Source organism: Narcine bancroftii, chromosome 13 (assembly GCF_036971445.1).
Source record: "Narcine bancroftii isolate sNarBan1 chromosome 13, sNarBan1.hap1, whole genome shotgun sequence".
NCBI classification, from domain to species: Eukaryota; Metazoa; Chordata; class Chondrichthyes; order Torpediniformes; family Narcinidae; genus Narcine; species Narcine bancroftii.
Window position 1 is genome coordinate 70,005,145 of NC_091481.1, and position 16,695 is coordinate 70,021,839.

At 46.7% G+C, this 16,695-nt stretch overlaps 1 protein-coding gene across 10 annotated transcripts in view; it reads left to right on the top strand.

Annotated features, from left to right (window-relative positions):
- The window catches only part of foxred2 (FAD-dependent oxidoreductase domain containing 2), a 170,200-nt gene that overhangs the window by 23,753 nt on the left and 129,752 nt on the right, over nucleotides 1-16,695 (top strand). For 7 of the 10 annotated variants that reach the window (XR_011348346.1, XR_011348340.1, XR_011348342.1 and 4 more), the window contains 3 exons: nucleotides 2,666-2,795; nucleotides 15,201-15,753; nucleotides 16,413-16,664. Coding sequence is in view for 1 of the 10 variants with exons in the window: in XM_069909956.1 (XP_069766057.1) it covers nucleotides 15,227-15,753; nucleotides 16,413-16,664 (779 nt within the window). In the remaining 9 variants the exon portion in view is untranslated. Of the gene's footprint in view, nucleotides 1-2,665; nucleotides 2,796-6,553; nucleotides 6,644-15,200; nucleotides 15,754-16,412; nucleotides 16,665-16,695 lie in introns of those variants that run through there. The other 3 variants (XR_011348341.1, XR_011348348.1, XR_011348343.1) reach the window with 3 other exon arrangements.

Genomic DNA, 16,695 nt, shown 5'->3' on the forward strand with positions numbered 1-16,695 from the left:
TCTTTTTAAAAAAATTTTTCACACTGAATCATCAACCAAAATATGTACAAAAGTTTCTCATTAAATTTACAGTGACCTTTTCTCCCTTTTTTCCCCCTTTCCCTCCCTCCCCTCTATCCCCCCAAACCCATTAGTATTCAACATATACAATGCAATAAAACCATAAAACAATATCTTCACACAAAAGAAAAGAAAAATGAGTCATCTATTTGTTACATAGTGAATCTAGTCGTTTTGTCTTCTTATCATTTTCATTTTAGGGGATGGAGGTCCGAGGCAAGCTCTCTCTGGTATGTTCAATGTATGATTCCCAAATTTGTTCAAACATTATGACTTTATTTTTTTTAATTATATGTTATACATTTATTCATTTCCATGTACCATTGCTGTATTCTCAGGCTCTCTTCCATTTTCCAAGTTGACATTATACATTTTTTTGCTACTGCTAAGGCTATCATAATGAATTTTTTTTGAGCTTTGTCCAATTTAAGGCCTATATCTTTACTTCTTATGTTATTTAAAAGAAATATCTCTGGTTTTTTTGGTATGCTATTTTTTATAATTTTATTTAGTATCTGATTTAGTTCTTTCCAAAACATATTCACCTTCGCACACGTCCAAGTTGCATGTAATGTTGTTCCCATTTTCTTCTCACAGCAAAAACATCTATCTGATAATGTTGGATCCCATTTTTTTAATTTTTGAGGACTGATACATAACCTGTGTAACCAATTATACTATATCATGCGTAACCTTGTGTTTATTGTATTCTTCATAGTTCCAGAACATAACTTTTCCCATACTTCATTTTTTATCTTTATGTTTAAATCCTTTTCCCACTTTTGTTTAGGTTTATAGCTTATTTCATCATGTTCCTTATCTTGCATCTTAATGTTCATGTTGGTTATAAATCTTTTAATTATCATTGTGTCTGTAATCACATCTTCAAAGCTGCTTCCTTCAGGTAATCTCAATCTGTTTCCCAATTTATCCTTTAAATAAGCTTTCAATTGATGATATGCAAACATTATTCCATATTTGTACTTCAACTGTTCAAATGTTAATAAATTGTTTCCCAAAAAACAATTTTCTATTCTTTTGATTCCTTTTCTCTCCCATTCTCTAAAGGAAAGGCATCTCACCTTACATCTTGATAACTATTCAAAGCTACTAATGTTTAAAAAAAAGAAATTGTTTAAAATGAAACAAAGATTTTAAATGTTTAAAAATTAATGAAAATACATATAAATAATTAGAAGCAGAAAATTAAATATAGAAACTGTGGGTTGCTGGCGACTGCCTCATGAGAACCAGGTATGGGAACTGCATTGAGGGAGGGCGCTGAGGGCAAGAAGGGCTCCCGAAGGGTCCTTGGATGCTGAAGGCTTCCTCATTATGTCCGAGATTTGGATCTGGGGCTCGGTTGCTGAAGGTTTGGACTGTGCAGCTGCAGAGACTGCGGGGGCACTGGAGGCAAAATCTGCAGATGGTGAGAGGTGGGGGGGGGGGAACAACTCTCTTTTGCTTCACTTTCTCTGTCAGGAGTGCCGGGCAATGCTCATGCTAATAGGGAATCTTTCCCTTCTGGCAGACAAAAGGCAATTTTGTGCAATATTACATGACAGTATCTGATCTGATCTCTTCATGATGTGGTCAGGGATGTGGGTTCTATTCCCTCTCTTGAAGTCTTTGATCAGTTTGTTTGTTTCACTGACATTGAAAGTGTTGTCATCTGGGCACTATGCCTCTAAACGTTCCAACTCCTTTCAGCCTTCTGTCTCATCATTATTTAATAATTATGATTATTTTCTTTGATTGTGGTCTCGTGAGTGAATTTGAAGGTGGAATTGGACCAACGGAATAGGGTACAGAGGAAGTATTGTAGATGGTTAAGTACACAACAAAGTTAACTTTGATAAGTGGAACATCCTTTCATTTCCATACCTTCAAATTCTTGGGTGAAAACTTCTCTGAAGATCTGTCCTGGAGCTCCATGTTGATGAAATCACGAAAAAAGGCTCGACAGAGGCTATATTTCGTGAGGAGTTTGAGGAGATTCAGTATGTCACCAAAGACTCTCAAAAACTTCTACAGGTGTTCTGTGGCTGGTTGCATCACTGTCTGGTACGGAGATGCCAATGCACAGGACAGGAAAAAAGCTATAGAGAGAGTTGTGAACTTGCCTTGCAATGTGATGGGCACCAGCCTTGACTCCATCAAGGGCATCTATAAGAAGTGGTGTCTCAAGAAAATAACCCCCTATCCTCAAGGAACCTCACCACCCAGGCCATGCCCTCTTCTCACTGCTACCATCAGGAAGAAGGTATAGGAGCCTGAAGACAAACACCTGTCACAAAAACAGCTTCTTCCCCTCAGCAATCAAATTTCTGAATAGACAATGAACTACAGATGTTTCCTCGGTTTCTCTTCTTTTGCAGGAATTTATTTGTTAAAAAAATGTAATGCTGACGCAAAACAACAATAAATTCTGATTTTCATTCCTTGGTTTAATTCTCATTTTTATTCCACACCTACTCCATTCTTAAATTCAATGCACACCAACCATGGGAAATTGCAAAAGGGACTTTAAAATATGTCGTTCATTTTGTAACAGTCAGGTATTAGTATGATGGGCCGAACCAGCTCTTGCTGCACCTCTCCGCAGAAATACACGCCGCCAGAGGGCGATCGAGATCGCATCCCGTTGGATGCGCGGTTGGCGTGGTGACGTAGGACTTATTGGCAGCTGGCGGTGCTGTGGTGATGGGCTGAGCTTGGAAGGCGCGCTATGGCGGGTAGGTCTTTACTTCAAATGGGGAGGGAGACGCGGCTTTCGTGTCCCATCAGGGAAGGGGGGGGGCTAATGAAAGGGATCAGAGCTCCCTCCTTCCCCGAGCCTTCCTTTCTCGTCCCACCCCTTGCCCCGGCCCCCCCCTCCTCCCCCCTTGCCCCGGCCCCCCCTCCTCCCCCCTTGCCCCAGCCCCCCCCTCCCCCCTTGCCCCGGCCCCCCCTCCTCCCCCCTTGCCCCGGCCCCCCCTCCTCCCCCCTTGCCCCGGCCCCCCCTCCTCCCCCCCTTGCCCCGGCCCCCCCTCCTCCCCCCCCTTGCCCCGGCCCCCCCTCCTCCCCCCCTTGCCCCGGCCCCCCCTCCTCCCCCCTTGCCCCGGCCCCCCCTCCTCCCCCCCTTGCCCCGGCCCCCCCTCCTCCCCCCCTTGCCCCGGCCCCCCCTCCTCCCCCCCTTGCCCCGGCCCCCCCTCCTCCCCCTTTGCCCCGGCCCCCCCTCCTCCCCCCCTTGCCCCGGCCCCCCCTCCTCCCCCCCTTGCCCCGGCCCCCCCTCCTCCCCCCTTGCCCCGGCCCCCCTACCCCCGCCCTTGCCCCCGGCCCTTGCCCCCGGCCCTTGCCCCCGGCCCTTGCCCCCGGCCCTTGCCCCCGGCCCTTGCCCCCGGCCCTTGCCCCCGGCCCTTGCCCCCGGCCCTTGCCCCCGGCCCTTGCCCCCGGCCCTTGCCCCCGGCCCTTGCCCCCGGCCCTTGCCCCCGGCCCTTGCCCCCGGCCCTTGCCCCCGGCCCTTGCCCCCGGCCCTTGCCCCCGGCCCTTGCCCCCGGCCCTTGCCCCCGGCCCTTGCCCCCGGCCCTTGCCCCCGGCCCTTGCCCCCGGCCCTTGCCCCCGGCCCTTGCCCCCGGCCCTTGCCCCCGGCCCTTGCCCCCGGCCCTTGCCCCCGGCCCTTGCCCCCGGCCCTTGCCCCCGGCCCTTGCCCCCGGCCCTTGCCCCCGGCCCTTGCCCCGGCCCTTGCCCCCGGCCCTTGCCCCCGGCCCTTGCCCCCGGCCCTTGCCCCCGGCCCTTGCCCCCGGCCCTTGCCCCCGGCCCTTGCCCCCGGCCCTTGCCCCCGGCCCTTGCCCCCGGCCCTTGCCCCCGGCCCTTGCCCCCGGCCCTTGCCCCCGGCCCTTGCCCCCGGCCCTTGCCCCCGGCCCTTGCCCCCGGCCCTTGCCCCCGGCCCTTGCCCCCGGCCCTTGCCCCCGGCCCTTGCCCCCGGCCCTTGCCCCCGGCCCTTGCCCCCGGCCCTTGCCCCCGGCCCTTGCCCCCGGCCCTTGCCCCCGGCCCTTGCCCCCGGCCCTTGCCCCCGGCCCTTGCCCCCGGCCCTTGCCCCCGGCCCTTGCCCCCGGCCCTTGCCCCCGGCCCTTGCCCCCGGCCCTTGCCCCCGGCCCTTGCCCCCGGCCCTTGCCCCCGGCCCTTGCCCCCGGCCCTTGCCCCCGGCCCTTGCCCCCGGCCCTTGCCCCCGGCCCTTGCCCCCGGCCCTTGCCCCCGGCCCTTGCCCCCGGCCCTTGCCCCCGGCCCTTGCCCCCGGCCCTTGCCCCCGGCCCTTGCCCCCGGCCCTTGCCCCCGGCCCTTGCCCCCGGCCCTTGCCCCCGGCCCTTGCCCCCGGCCCTTGCCCCCGGCCCTTGCCCCCGGCCCTTGCCCCCGGCCCTTGCCCCCGGCCCTTGCCCCCGGCCCTTGCCCCCGGCCCTTGCCCCCGGCCCTTGCCCCCGGCCCTTGCCCCCGGCCCTTGCCCCCGGCCCTTGCCCCCGGCCCTTGCCCCCGGCCCTTGCCCCCGGCCCTTGCCCCCGGCCCTTGCCCCCGGCCCTTGCCCCCGGCCCTTGCCCCCGGCCCTTGCCCCCGGCCCTTGCCCCCGGCCCTTGCCCCCGGCCCTTGCCCCCGGCCCTTGCCCCCGGCCCTTGCCCCCGGCCCTTGCCCCCGGCCCTTGCCCCCGGCCCTTGCCCCCGGCCCTTGCCCCCGGCCCTTGCCCCCGGCCCTTGCCCCCGGCCCTTGCCCCCGGCCCTTGCCCCCGGCCCTTGCCCCCGGCCCTTGCCCCCGGCCCTTGCCCCCGGCCCTTGCCCCCGGCCCTTGCCCCCGGCCCTTGCCCCCGGCCCTTGCCCCCGGCCCTTGCCCCCGGCCCTTGCCCCCGGCCCTTGCCCCCGGCCCTTGCCCCCGGCCCTTGCCCCCGGCCCTTGCCCCCGGCCCTTGCCCCCGGCCCTTGCCCCCGGCCCTTGCCCCCGGCCCTTGCCCCCGGCCCTTGCCCCCGGCCCTTGCCCCCGGCCCTTGCCCCCGGCCCTTGCCCCCGGCCCTTGCCCCCGGCCCTTGCCCCCGGCCCTTGCCCCCGGCCCTTGCCCCCGGCCCTTGCCCCCGGCCCTTGCCCCCGGCCCTTGCCCCCGGCCCTTGCCCCCGGCCCTTGCCCCCGGCCCTTGCCCCCGGCCCTTGCCCCCGGCCCTTGCCCCCGGCCCTTGCCCCCGGCCCTTGCCCCCGGCCCTTGCCCCCGGCCCTTGCCCCCGGCCCTTGCCCCCGGCCCTTGCCCCCGGCCCTTGCCCCCGGCCCTTGCCCCCGGCCCTTGCCCCCGGCCCTTGCCCCCGGCCCCCCTCCCCTAAAACCACTTCTCTTGAGACAATTGTTGCTGAAATATTTTCCTTGAGAAAAATGATCGTTGGCCCATTTACGAAACTGTGCACATAATGAGTCGATGAGGTACGATTAAAACAGTGGTTTTTAACCTTTTTCTTTCCACTCACATACCACCTTAAGCAATCGCTTACTAATCACAGAGCACCTATTTCATAGGGATTATTTAGGGTCGCATGTGAGTGGAAAGAGAAAGGATGAAAACCACTGGATGAACAGAAAGTTGCTGATGTCTTGTTTAAAAAGGAGAAAGATCAACCAAGTTACTACAGACAAAAGTCTGCAGACACTTGTGATCAAAGTAAAAACAAACTCAACAGGTCAAACGGTGCACTTTACGTAGCAAAGTTAAATATAAATTGCGGAGGAGCTAGTGGAGTTGTTCAAGTGAACCGGTACGGACTTGAAGGGCCAACATGGCCTGCTTCCATGCTGTAAACGGTTAAATGGTTATATGGTATTACCAATGTTTCGGGCTTGAGGTCTTCATCAAGGTATGCTACTACAGTGAGATAGGAGTAGTGGGTGGATTGTTGTAAAGGATTCTGAGGGAGGGGTATGGAGGACTTGTGACCCAGCTGCAGGTTGATGGGATTAGGTGTAAAAATAGTTCAGCACAGAGTAAATGGATTGAAGGGATATTTTGTGCTGCAGTGTTCTATGATACAGTTGGAGGCAGGTTGGTGGAGGAGCTGCATCTTACGATTATTGACTGCATATTGGTTAGGATCTCAACAGGTGTGTACAAAAGCAAGAGACTTCTGGGTTCTGCCGCTCGAATACAGAGGCTCGTGTGACCTCGAGTGCAAGAAATGCGGTTTGAACAGTTTCCCATGAGTTCTGCAGATTTGCTCCGCTCCTGGTGGGAAGTTTGTTGGAGTTCTACTTGGGCATATGGTAAGAAGGGTTGAAAAGAAGTGTCAGAGAAATGTCACAGGCATGTGTCAAACCATGGAGGAAATGTGAGAAGCAGGTAAATATTTGTGGGCAGCTGGAGTTTCAAAAGAGTGCTCTGCAGTGCGTGTTGATTTATCATTGAGGTCATAGGGCAGCTCAGGCTATTCCCTATGTGTCACGTGGTCACTGATATCAGCAAGTTGAGATAACATCGCCTGAATATAAAAGGAGGGCAGATTTGAGCTGAGCCATTCCGAGAGGGGTTGCTCATTATCTAAGTGCGGACTCGGTGAACACCCTGCCTTGGGTGAGCAACAGAAAGGTAAGGTTCTTTTCCACCACTTCCAAAGCTAATCCAGCTCTTTCCTCAAAGTTTTCAGTCAAGGCAGGTGAGCTCAGACCCGTGTGGTGGTGGACCTGAACAATGTAGGAACTCGGGGTTACTGCTGGCTTCCCTGATGGATGCACGTGCAGGAACTGTGTCCAGCTGCAGCTCCTGACAGACTGCATGGGAGCTGCACATGGGTTACCTGCTGAAAACGTTGTGGATAATAGGTTTTGTGAATTGATCACATCGTAGTTTAAAGACCCAGGGAAAGATAGGAAATGAGTGATTGATGGGCAGAGTACGAGAAGGATATTGAGGGAAAGGAGCAGAAACCAAAGGCCGGGAAAAAGTGCCAGTTGTAGTGGTAGGGGATTCCAAGGTAAGGGGCAAACAGGAATCCCAGATGGTGTGCTGCCTCCTGGGTGCACAGGTCAGGAATGTCTCAGCTGCAGGCCATCCTAAAAGGGGAGGGTGAATAGTCAACTGTCGTGGTGCACAAGGGTATCAACAATTTAGGTAAAAAGCACAATGAGTCCAAAAAGACAAATTTAGGGAACTAGGAGGTAAATTCAAAATTAGGATGTTTAAGGTAGTAATCTCAGGATTACCACCAGTGCCACATGCTAGTTATTTGGAATAGCAGAAGGCTAGGATGAGTAAATGGCTTGAGCAGTGGTGCAGGAGAGAGGGTTTCAGATTCCTGGGACATTGGAACTAGTTCTGGGGGGAGGTGGGGCAGTACAACATGGTCTACACCCAAGCAGGAATAGGATCGATATTCTGGGGGATTGTTTGCAAATGCTGTTGGGGAGGGTTTAAACTACAAACCCTCCAAGACTCTTACTATTTATAAAACAATATTAATTTATTTTATATATGTATTTACTAGCAGGACACCCAGTGTTGCGGAGAAAATAAAACACTCAGTTGTTTTTTTTTTATTTTTTATTTTTATTTTTTTAAATTTTTTTAATTTTCACACCATAAATCACATTAGCCATGATATACACTATTTCTTTTTCACACATATACAGTGACTTTTTCTCCCCCCCCCCCCCTTTCCTCCCAAACCACCCCCCCACCCCCCCCCCCTCTCATCCATTTTAGGTATACAATCTAGGTTGCATTAAGCCAGTCAGACAATGTTGTCATTCAACAAAATTACACCAGAAATTCTACTGAGTCTATTCTTTTCTTTCCTTCTCCTTCCATCAACTTAGGTAATGTTTGCCCCCGGTAGGTTTTCGCTATTGTATTTAATGTAAGGCTCCTATACTTGTTCGAATATTTCAATATTATTTCTTAACCAATATGTTATTTTTTTCTAATGGAATACATTTATTCATTTAAATTTGGTAGTTTCTTCCTTTTAATTTGGTTATGTATTCCATTAATATTTAAAGACATATAGTTCAGCGTAGCCCTTTTATATTTTGTTTATCTTCTCTTTCCGTTTTTCCATCATTACCTTTCCTCCTTTTCCATTTCTGTTTTCTTATTTTCAAATCTTTATAAGACAACATTCCTACAACATCCAACATTTTCCTTATTCTCCTATTTCTATCTTATTTATCCCCAATCTCCCCTTCACCTGCTGAGTTGTCCTTTATCCCTTGTCGGACAACCACATCTCCCCTCTCCATTTGGATTTGCGAATCCACTCGCAAGCGTCAACTGATTTTGCAGTGACCGCTATTTCCCCCCACCCCGCCTCCCCCAGAAAAGATTTCACTTTTCATATGTCACAAAGGTCACTCTTTTAATTCCCTCCTTATTCTCTCTATTCCATTACCTTCCCTTATTAATTCTTGTCTATACTATCTATATTTTCCTCTAAGTACAGATACATTCATGTATGCTCATTGTCTCTATTCACTCTTATACCTCTTTACCCGCATACATATCAATCGTGATCATTTTTACTCTCATTACCCGTCTTCATCCCTCAGTCTATTTTTGTCTTTACCCACATACATATCAATCGTGATCATTTTAACTCTCATTACCCGTCTTCCTCCCTCAGTCTATTTTTGTAATTGTTCTGCAAATTTTCGTGCTTCTTCTGGATCCGAGAATAGTCTGTTTTGTTGTCCTGGAATAAATATTTTCAATACCGCTGGATGCTTTAGTATAAATTTATACCCTTTCTTCCATAAAATCGCCTTTGCTGTATTGAACTCTTTTCTCTTCTTTAGGAGTTCAAAACTTATATCTGGATAAATGAAGATTTTTTGCCCTTTCTACTCCAGTGGTTTGTTGCCCTCTCTTACTTTTTCCATTGTCTTCTCCAGTACCTTTTCTCTTGTAGTATATCTTAGGAATTTTACTACAATAGATCTTGGTTTTTGTTGTGGTTGTGGTTTAGAGGCTAATACTCTATGTGCCCTTTCTATTTCCAATTCTTGCTGTTGTTCTGGACATCCTAGGGTCTTAGGGATCCACTCTTTTATAAACTCCCTCATATTCTTGCCTTCTTCATCTTCCTTAAGGCCCACTATCTTTATGTTATTTCTTCTGTTATGGTTTTCCATTGTATCTATTTTTTGAGCTAGTAGTTCTTGTGTCTCTTTAGTTTTTTTATTAGATTTCTCCAATTTCTTTTTTAAGTCTTCTACCTCCATTTCTGCTGCTACTGCCCGCTCTTCCATCTTGTCCATTTTCTTTCCCATTTCTGTTAAGGTCATCTCCATTTTATTTATTTTCTCTTCTGTGTTGTTTATTCTTTTTCTTAAATCCTTAAATTCCTGTGTTTGCCATTCTTTAAATGACTCCATGTATCCTTTAATAAGAGCAAGTATATCCTTTACCTTGCCTTTCTTTTCTTCTTCTATTTCACCATACTCTTCCTCTTCTTCTTCCTCTGGGTTGACCCTCTGTTGTTTCTTTGTTGCCCTTTCCTCCTCTTCTTTCTTGTTTCTATTGTCTTCTGTGGTCTCTTCTTGCTGCAGGTGTTCTGCAGCTGTCGTTGCCGGCTGTGGAGATCGACTCCCCAGCTGGTCCCCCCTCCCGTCGGTGTGTTTTTTTTCATTCGCATCGCGCATGCGTGATTCCTCGCGCATGCGCGGTTGCGCACTTTTACTCGGCTCTGCGAGCCATTTTTGTAGTCCATTATTTACCGACCTGAGGGAGCGGGTTTCTCTCTCCGCAGCGGGCCTCTTCGGACAGGTAAGGCCTTCACCTTTTTCCTCCTTTGTCTTCTCTTCCTCTCTTCTTACCGTTGCTTTCGATTTTTCTTTTTTTGTCGCCATCTTCTTTCCACCTTTATACTCACTTTTCTGTAACTTTTATTTCTGTGCCTTTGTGTTTTCTCTTGTTTTTCCCGACTTTTCTGGAGAGGGCTGGAGTTCACCGTCCGGCCACTACTCCATCACGTGACTCCTCAAACACTCAGTTGTTGACTACATGGTTGAAACAAAAAGTTTCCTGCTGCCTGCTCCTTGCCTGCCTGGAGGCCTGAGCACTGAGATGGGTGTAGCGCTGCTGTTCTGTTTCCTGCTGCCTACTTCTTGCCTGCCTGGAAGCATCAACAGTGAGGGGCAAGACTGATGTTCCTCTGCTGTCTCTCGCTTTCTCCTTTGTTTAACTTCATGGGCTTGTGAAGAGCTTCTGCAAATGTTGCTTCACTTTTTTGGGCCCATATTGAACTGGGTTTAGCCACTTGTTTTTATTCTGAATGTACATTAATACACAGCACTGTAACTAATTGAGGTGTCCCTGGTGCAAGTTCAATTTTATTTTTGAAATTCATATGACCTTAAAGGTTAAATTCAATGTGGTCATGACATTCAGCATCAAATGTTACCCCTACTGAACCTCCTCGGACATTTCTAGAGTGCTCCATGTTGATTTGCATGGAGAACAGACAAACAAACAGATATGCATGCACAAATATATATTAGATATGCTGCTTATATGACATTTGTATGTGTGTTATATCTGGTTGTGTTTTTACGTGTTTTGCACCGAGGACTGGAGATCGCGGTTTCATCGGGTTGTACTTGTACAATAGGATGACAAAGTTGAACATGAACTAGTATGGCAGGGTGAAGATGAGGAGGAATTACTCTTCCTAGAGAGTAGTGAATTCTTTTTTTTTTTCAGTTCAACAGTCAATTTTTTACACAGCACAAGAATAAAGCTTAACAGAGCTCTGGTTCAGTTGTTAGTTCATAGGTCACCTGCACAGTGAGCTATTCCCCAAGACTGACCTCTACCGTGCAGTCTCTACAGTTTATATAGCTCAACCTTATCATACAGAACAAAAGTTGGCTTTCTTTGCTAGATTTCTTGCATAAGATTTATCACAAGTAATTTCCTGCTCTGCAGATATCTGGGGTGTAGAGCTCCCATCTTAATCCTCAAGGACAGAATATCCTGTTGTTTTGATCAGAAATCAATTCATACCCCAGATATTTCTAATTATTTCTTTGTTCTCATCTGGCCATATTCTTCTGTTCTACTCAAAACCTCCTTCTGTCTTAGCCTTCTTACTTTTTTTTTAAATTTTTTTATTTTTCACACCATAAATCACATTAGCCATGATGTACACTATTTCTTTTTCACACATATACAGTGACTTTTTCTCCCCCCCCTTTCCTCCCAAACCACCCCCCCACCCCCCCCTCTCATCCATTTTAGGTATACAATCTAGGTTGCATTAAGCCAGTCAGACAATGTTGTCATTCAACAAAATTACACCAGAAATTCTACTGAGTCCATTCTTTTCTTTCCTTCTCCTTCCATCAACTTAGGTAATGTTTGTCCCCGGTAGGTTTTCGCTATTGTATTTAATGTAAGGCTCCTATACTTGTTCGAATATTTCAATATTATTTCTTAACCAATATGTTATTTTTTCTAATGGAATACATTTATTCATTTAAATTTGGTAGTTTTTTCCTTTTAATTTGGTTATGTATTCCATTAATATTTAAAGACATATAGTTCAGCGTAGCCCTTTTATATTTTGTTTATCTTCTCTTTCCGTTTTTCCATCATTACCTTTCCTCCTTTTCCATTTCTATTTTCTTATTTTCAACTCTTTATAAGACAACATCCCTGAGAGTAGTGAATTCTTTACCCAAAAAAAACAGTAGAGGCTGCCTCATTAAATGTATTTAAGACAGTTATATTTTTGCATAGTAGAGGAATTAAAGGTTATGGGGAGTGGCAAGTCAGTGGAGCTGTGATCAGCAATATTATTAAATGATGGAGCAGGCTTGATGGAGCAGATAGCCAACTCCTGCTCCATTATCATATGCTCTTATGCATCTAAAATCCGTAATGCAATTTGGGGTGGATCTCTTCGATTATCAGAAGGAAGTTACAGCTAGAGTACTGGAACATAGAACATTCCAGCAAAGTACAGGCCTTTCGGTCCACAATGTTGTGCTGACCTATATAAACATACTCAACAATCTAAACCCTACCTCATACCCATAACCCTTAATTTTTCTTGCATCCATGTGCCTATCTTATTTATTCTTATTTTAAATGCCCCTATTGTACCAGTCTCCACCACCACCCCAGTACCCACTACTGTGTATTTTAAAAAAAAACTTACCCTACACATCCCCTAAACTCATCTTGTATAGATGTCCTCTTTATCTGATACTGTTGCCCTGTGAAAAAGTTGTTGGCTGTCCACCTTCTCTGTGCCTTTCATAATCTTGTAGACTTCTATTATTAAGTCACGTCTCATCCTTCTTCACTCCAAAGAGAAAAGCCCTAGTTCTGCTAACCTTGCCTCATAAGACATGTTCTCCAATCCAGGCAATATCTTGGAAAATCTCTACACCCTTTCCATAGCTTCCACTCCATAGCTTCCTGTAATGAGGCGACTTGAACACAATATTTTAAGTGGTCTAACTAGAGTTTTATAGAGCTGCAACAGTTCCCCACGATTCTTTTTTTAATATTTTATTTGATTTTCCAAACTTAAACTCAGTTACCAACATTATCAGTGTCAACGTTAACAGTATCCACATTGACTACAATTTACAATTAACAGTTTTATACAGTTTTCTGCAGAGTTCAAGCTCTTCTTGTCCCCCTCCCTCCCCACCCCCCACCTTCAACATGTACACTTAACTAACCACAGTTACACATGACATTCAAGACCCTCATGTTACCCCATAATTCTTGAACTCCACCTCAACTAATGAAGGCCAATATAACAGAAGTCTTCTTAACTACCATATCAACCAATGTGGCAACCTTGAGAGATTTATGGATTTGGACCCCAAGCTTCCTCTGGTCTTCCACACTTATACAGTATCTGGTATAACTATAATAAGAAAAGTGCATTATGAAACTAGGGAGGACGCAAGGAAGATTTATGGCCATGTACCTAGTGATGAAGAATTTAGTTACAAGAAGAAATTCTCCATGGTAGGCTTTATTTTTATGGTACAAAGGAAACCGCAGCAGGATAAGCATTTGAAGAATCACATCCTACAGGGTAATGACTGTATTAATCTCATTTGCCCCATTAGAACCCTATTGTTCTTTACCTTGCTTATTTAAGTAATAAATACCATATATTTTGGTGGACAAGTGACCCCCCCCCAACACATTTTAAGGGTTTTATGGTATATCCGGTGTATAAGTCGACCCCCATTTTCTGGCTGCCCGAGGTGCCCCGTTGACTGATGTGTAAGTCGACCCCCATAGATCACGTGGATTGGTCTGCTGGGCATTGGTTGGCTGAAGTGGGTGATTGCTATCACGGAGGCAGCATGCGATGAAAGTATGAAGTGAGCTTTAAGTTGAAAGTGATTGAAATGGCCAATAAAACCCAAAAAACTGCGCTGCTGCAAGAAAATTTGAAGTGTATAAGAAGTTGGTAAGAGATTGGAGGAAGAAAGAATAGACTTTAAGAAAAATAACCAAAAAGGTAATGCCTTTGAGAAAAGGAATCGCTCGTTGGGCTGAGTTGGAAAATCACTTTGCAGAATGGGTACGTGAACAGAGGCAAGATTGCTACATAATCACCCGAAATAAAATAAGAATGTTTGCATTGCAGTGGGCAAAGTCACATCCAGACCTCGATGATGATTTTGAGGCAATAGTTTCATGAACAGGAAAAATCTGGTATGCAAAAAAAAAACCAAAAATTGCACAGAAGCTACCAAATGATCTTGATCGTAAAGTTACAAGTTTTCACCAGTTTATTATACAGAACGGGCAGAAACACTAGTTTACATTGGCAAATATTGGAAACGTGGGTGAAACCCCATTAAATTTTGACATGATGGGCAATAGAACAGTGAAATGGAAAGGTGTTAAAACTGTGCAAATCAGAAGTACAGGCCATGAAAGCGCCAGGCTTACCATGGTGTTATCGTGCATGACCAACGGAACAAAGTTAAGACCCATGAGAATCTTCAAACGCAAAATTAAATCGAAATTGAAATTCCCAACAGGTATTTTTGTACATTTTTATGAAAAAGAATAGATGGATGAAAATGGTGTCAAACTATGGATAGACAATGTGTGGAACAGGCGGCCAGAGGGTTTACGCAAAGATCGGAGTTTGCTGGTCTGGGATATGTTTTGTAGCCACTTTACTGAGGACACCAAAAGTAGATTAGCACTACATAATACTTACATGGCGGTTATTCTGGGTGGTTTGATGTCTATATTGCAACTTCTCAATGTCTGCTTGAACCAGTAATTCAAAGACCATGTGCGAGAGGAAAGGAATACATGGGTGTCGAGTGCAGAAATATTGGTTACCAAAAGGCGGGGCAGTGTGTGCTGTGTAACTTGGTGCTTAAGGCATGGGACAAAGTTAAGAGTCTGTGATAAAATCGTTTAAAAAGTGTGGTGACTCTTGTGCAATTGATGACATGAAAGATGATTGTGGGACAATGATGACGAAACTGAAACCGCTTAATCAGATACAGACTGGGACCCATGTGATGACTGTTTAAACAGTGAGAATATGGATGTGCCTGCTACCACCTTTGCTTCAGGTGATGAGAGCAAGAGTGATTTTTGAAGGATGCTAATTGTGTTATTTTCAATAAAAAATCTCAATGAAAATCTGTCGCAGTTGGGGTTTTTTTTTGGTTTTTCAAGGGTAAGCCAGATTGGATTTTGAATTGAATCTTGGGTCTCAAAAGTATATCTGGCATATGTCAACCCCATTTTTTGAGAGATTTTTGGCTTTCACATCTCTACTTGTCCGCTGAAATAAACAGCAAAAGTAGGATTAACGAGATGAAAATGTTCACTGGAACTCACTGTTATGACTATTCTCAATGGAGGCCCTACAGTCTCCCTTGGGGGACACAGCCCATTTAAGTAAAAACTTTTTTTCTTTTCGTTTCACATAACATAAATATTTTAATTTTTTTTTTTGCATAGTCTGTAGGAGAGAAGTATGGAAGAAACCAAAACTTGACTGCTCCACAGGGAAAGGGCCCATAAACTTTGAGCAGAATCCAAAGGGGAGCATAGCTAAAGAAAAGTTGAGAATGGGTAGAGTGCCGCTGAGCCATGACTAACATTGTTAGGCCTCAAGGTGAATGTATTTCTGTTTCATTTCCAGTTGTCTGTTAAGGCTGTCCTAGCAGCATGCCAGCATCATGGCCAAGATGGACCCTCAGCATATTTGTGGCGGTCATTACCTCATTAAACACAGCGATACCATCAAACTACCAACACCTTGACTACTGTGTGATCGGGGCAGGTCCAGGTGGCCTGCAGATTGCTTACTTTCTGCAACAGTCCCAAAGACAATATGTGGTTTTTGAGCGCAGTAATACCTCCGGGAGCTTCTTTGGACGTTATCCCCGTCACCGGAAACTCATCAGCATCAACAAGCGTTACACCGGGAAGCAGAACAAAGAGTTTAATCTCCGTCACGACTGGAACTCATTGCTCAGCCATGATGACAATCTGCTGTATAAACACTACTCCAAAGACTTCTTCCCTCACGCCGACACCATGATCCACTACCTCAATGACTTTGCAAGAATATTTGGCCTGAAGATTCAGTACAATAAAGAGATCAAGTGGATTGAAGCCAAAAGGGATCAGAAAGCCTGGAATGGGCATTACTTCTTTCTAATGGATCAGAATGACCATTATTACAGGTGCAGGTATGTTATATCATCATTTGCTTTGACAGTACTGCTTTATGGTGGTACCAGGGGTTTCTCCGAATCAGAATTTATTGTCACAAGCATGTGATGAAATTCATTGGTTTGTGGCACCATTACAGGTGAAAATGTTGCTATAAATTTCATTTTAAAAAAATAAATAAATGAATGCAAAAAGAAGAGGAAGTGACATAGTGTCTGTGGTTCATTGTCCATTCAGAAATCTGATGGCAGAGGGGAAGAAGCGGTTTTTGTACCTTTGGATGTTCATCTTCAGGCTCCTGTACCTCCTTCCTAATGGTATCAGTGTGAAGAGGCCTGGGTGGTGAGGGCCCTTGATAGAGGTCACTTTCACGATGTACTGTCCCTTGTAGATGTCCTTAATGAAGTGATGCCCATCATGGCAGTCTCTGTGTCTGTTTATTCTTGCTGCTTTTTGCTTAGTCTTAATCATGACTGAATGTAGAATCCTTGCTATTTCTAGCTAGATAGTTTGGGTAATTCTCCAATTAGGACTAACTGCTGATGTTAATCCCTGTCTCTTATACAATAGCACTTTTAATCTTGGTTGTTGCTGGAGTTTTGATTTTGGGTTTTATCACCTTCATGGATTTTTTTAAAAATATGCACCGTAGACAGGTTTTTCTCTCTTCTTCCAGTGTCCTATTAGTAGCAACTGGAATATCGGAACCCTACATGCCCAATTTCCCAGGATCTCAACACGTTGAGGGATACGAGAATGTTTCTGTAGATCCGGCTGACTTTGTTGGTCAAGCAGTCCTCATCCTCGGTCGGGGCAATGCAGCATTTGAGACTGCAGACAACATTGTTGGAGTGACAAACTTTATCCATGCAGTGAGCCGGTCCCGAATACGTCTCGCCTGGGCCACTCATTACGTGGGAGATATCCGGTAAGTCAAATCTGAGACAGTGGGAGCTAGT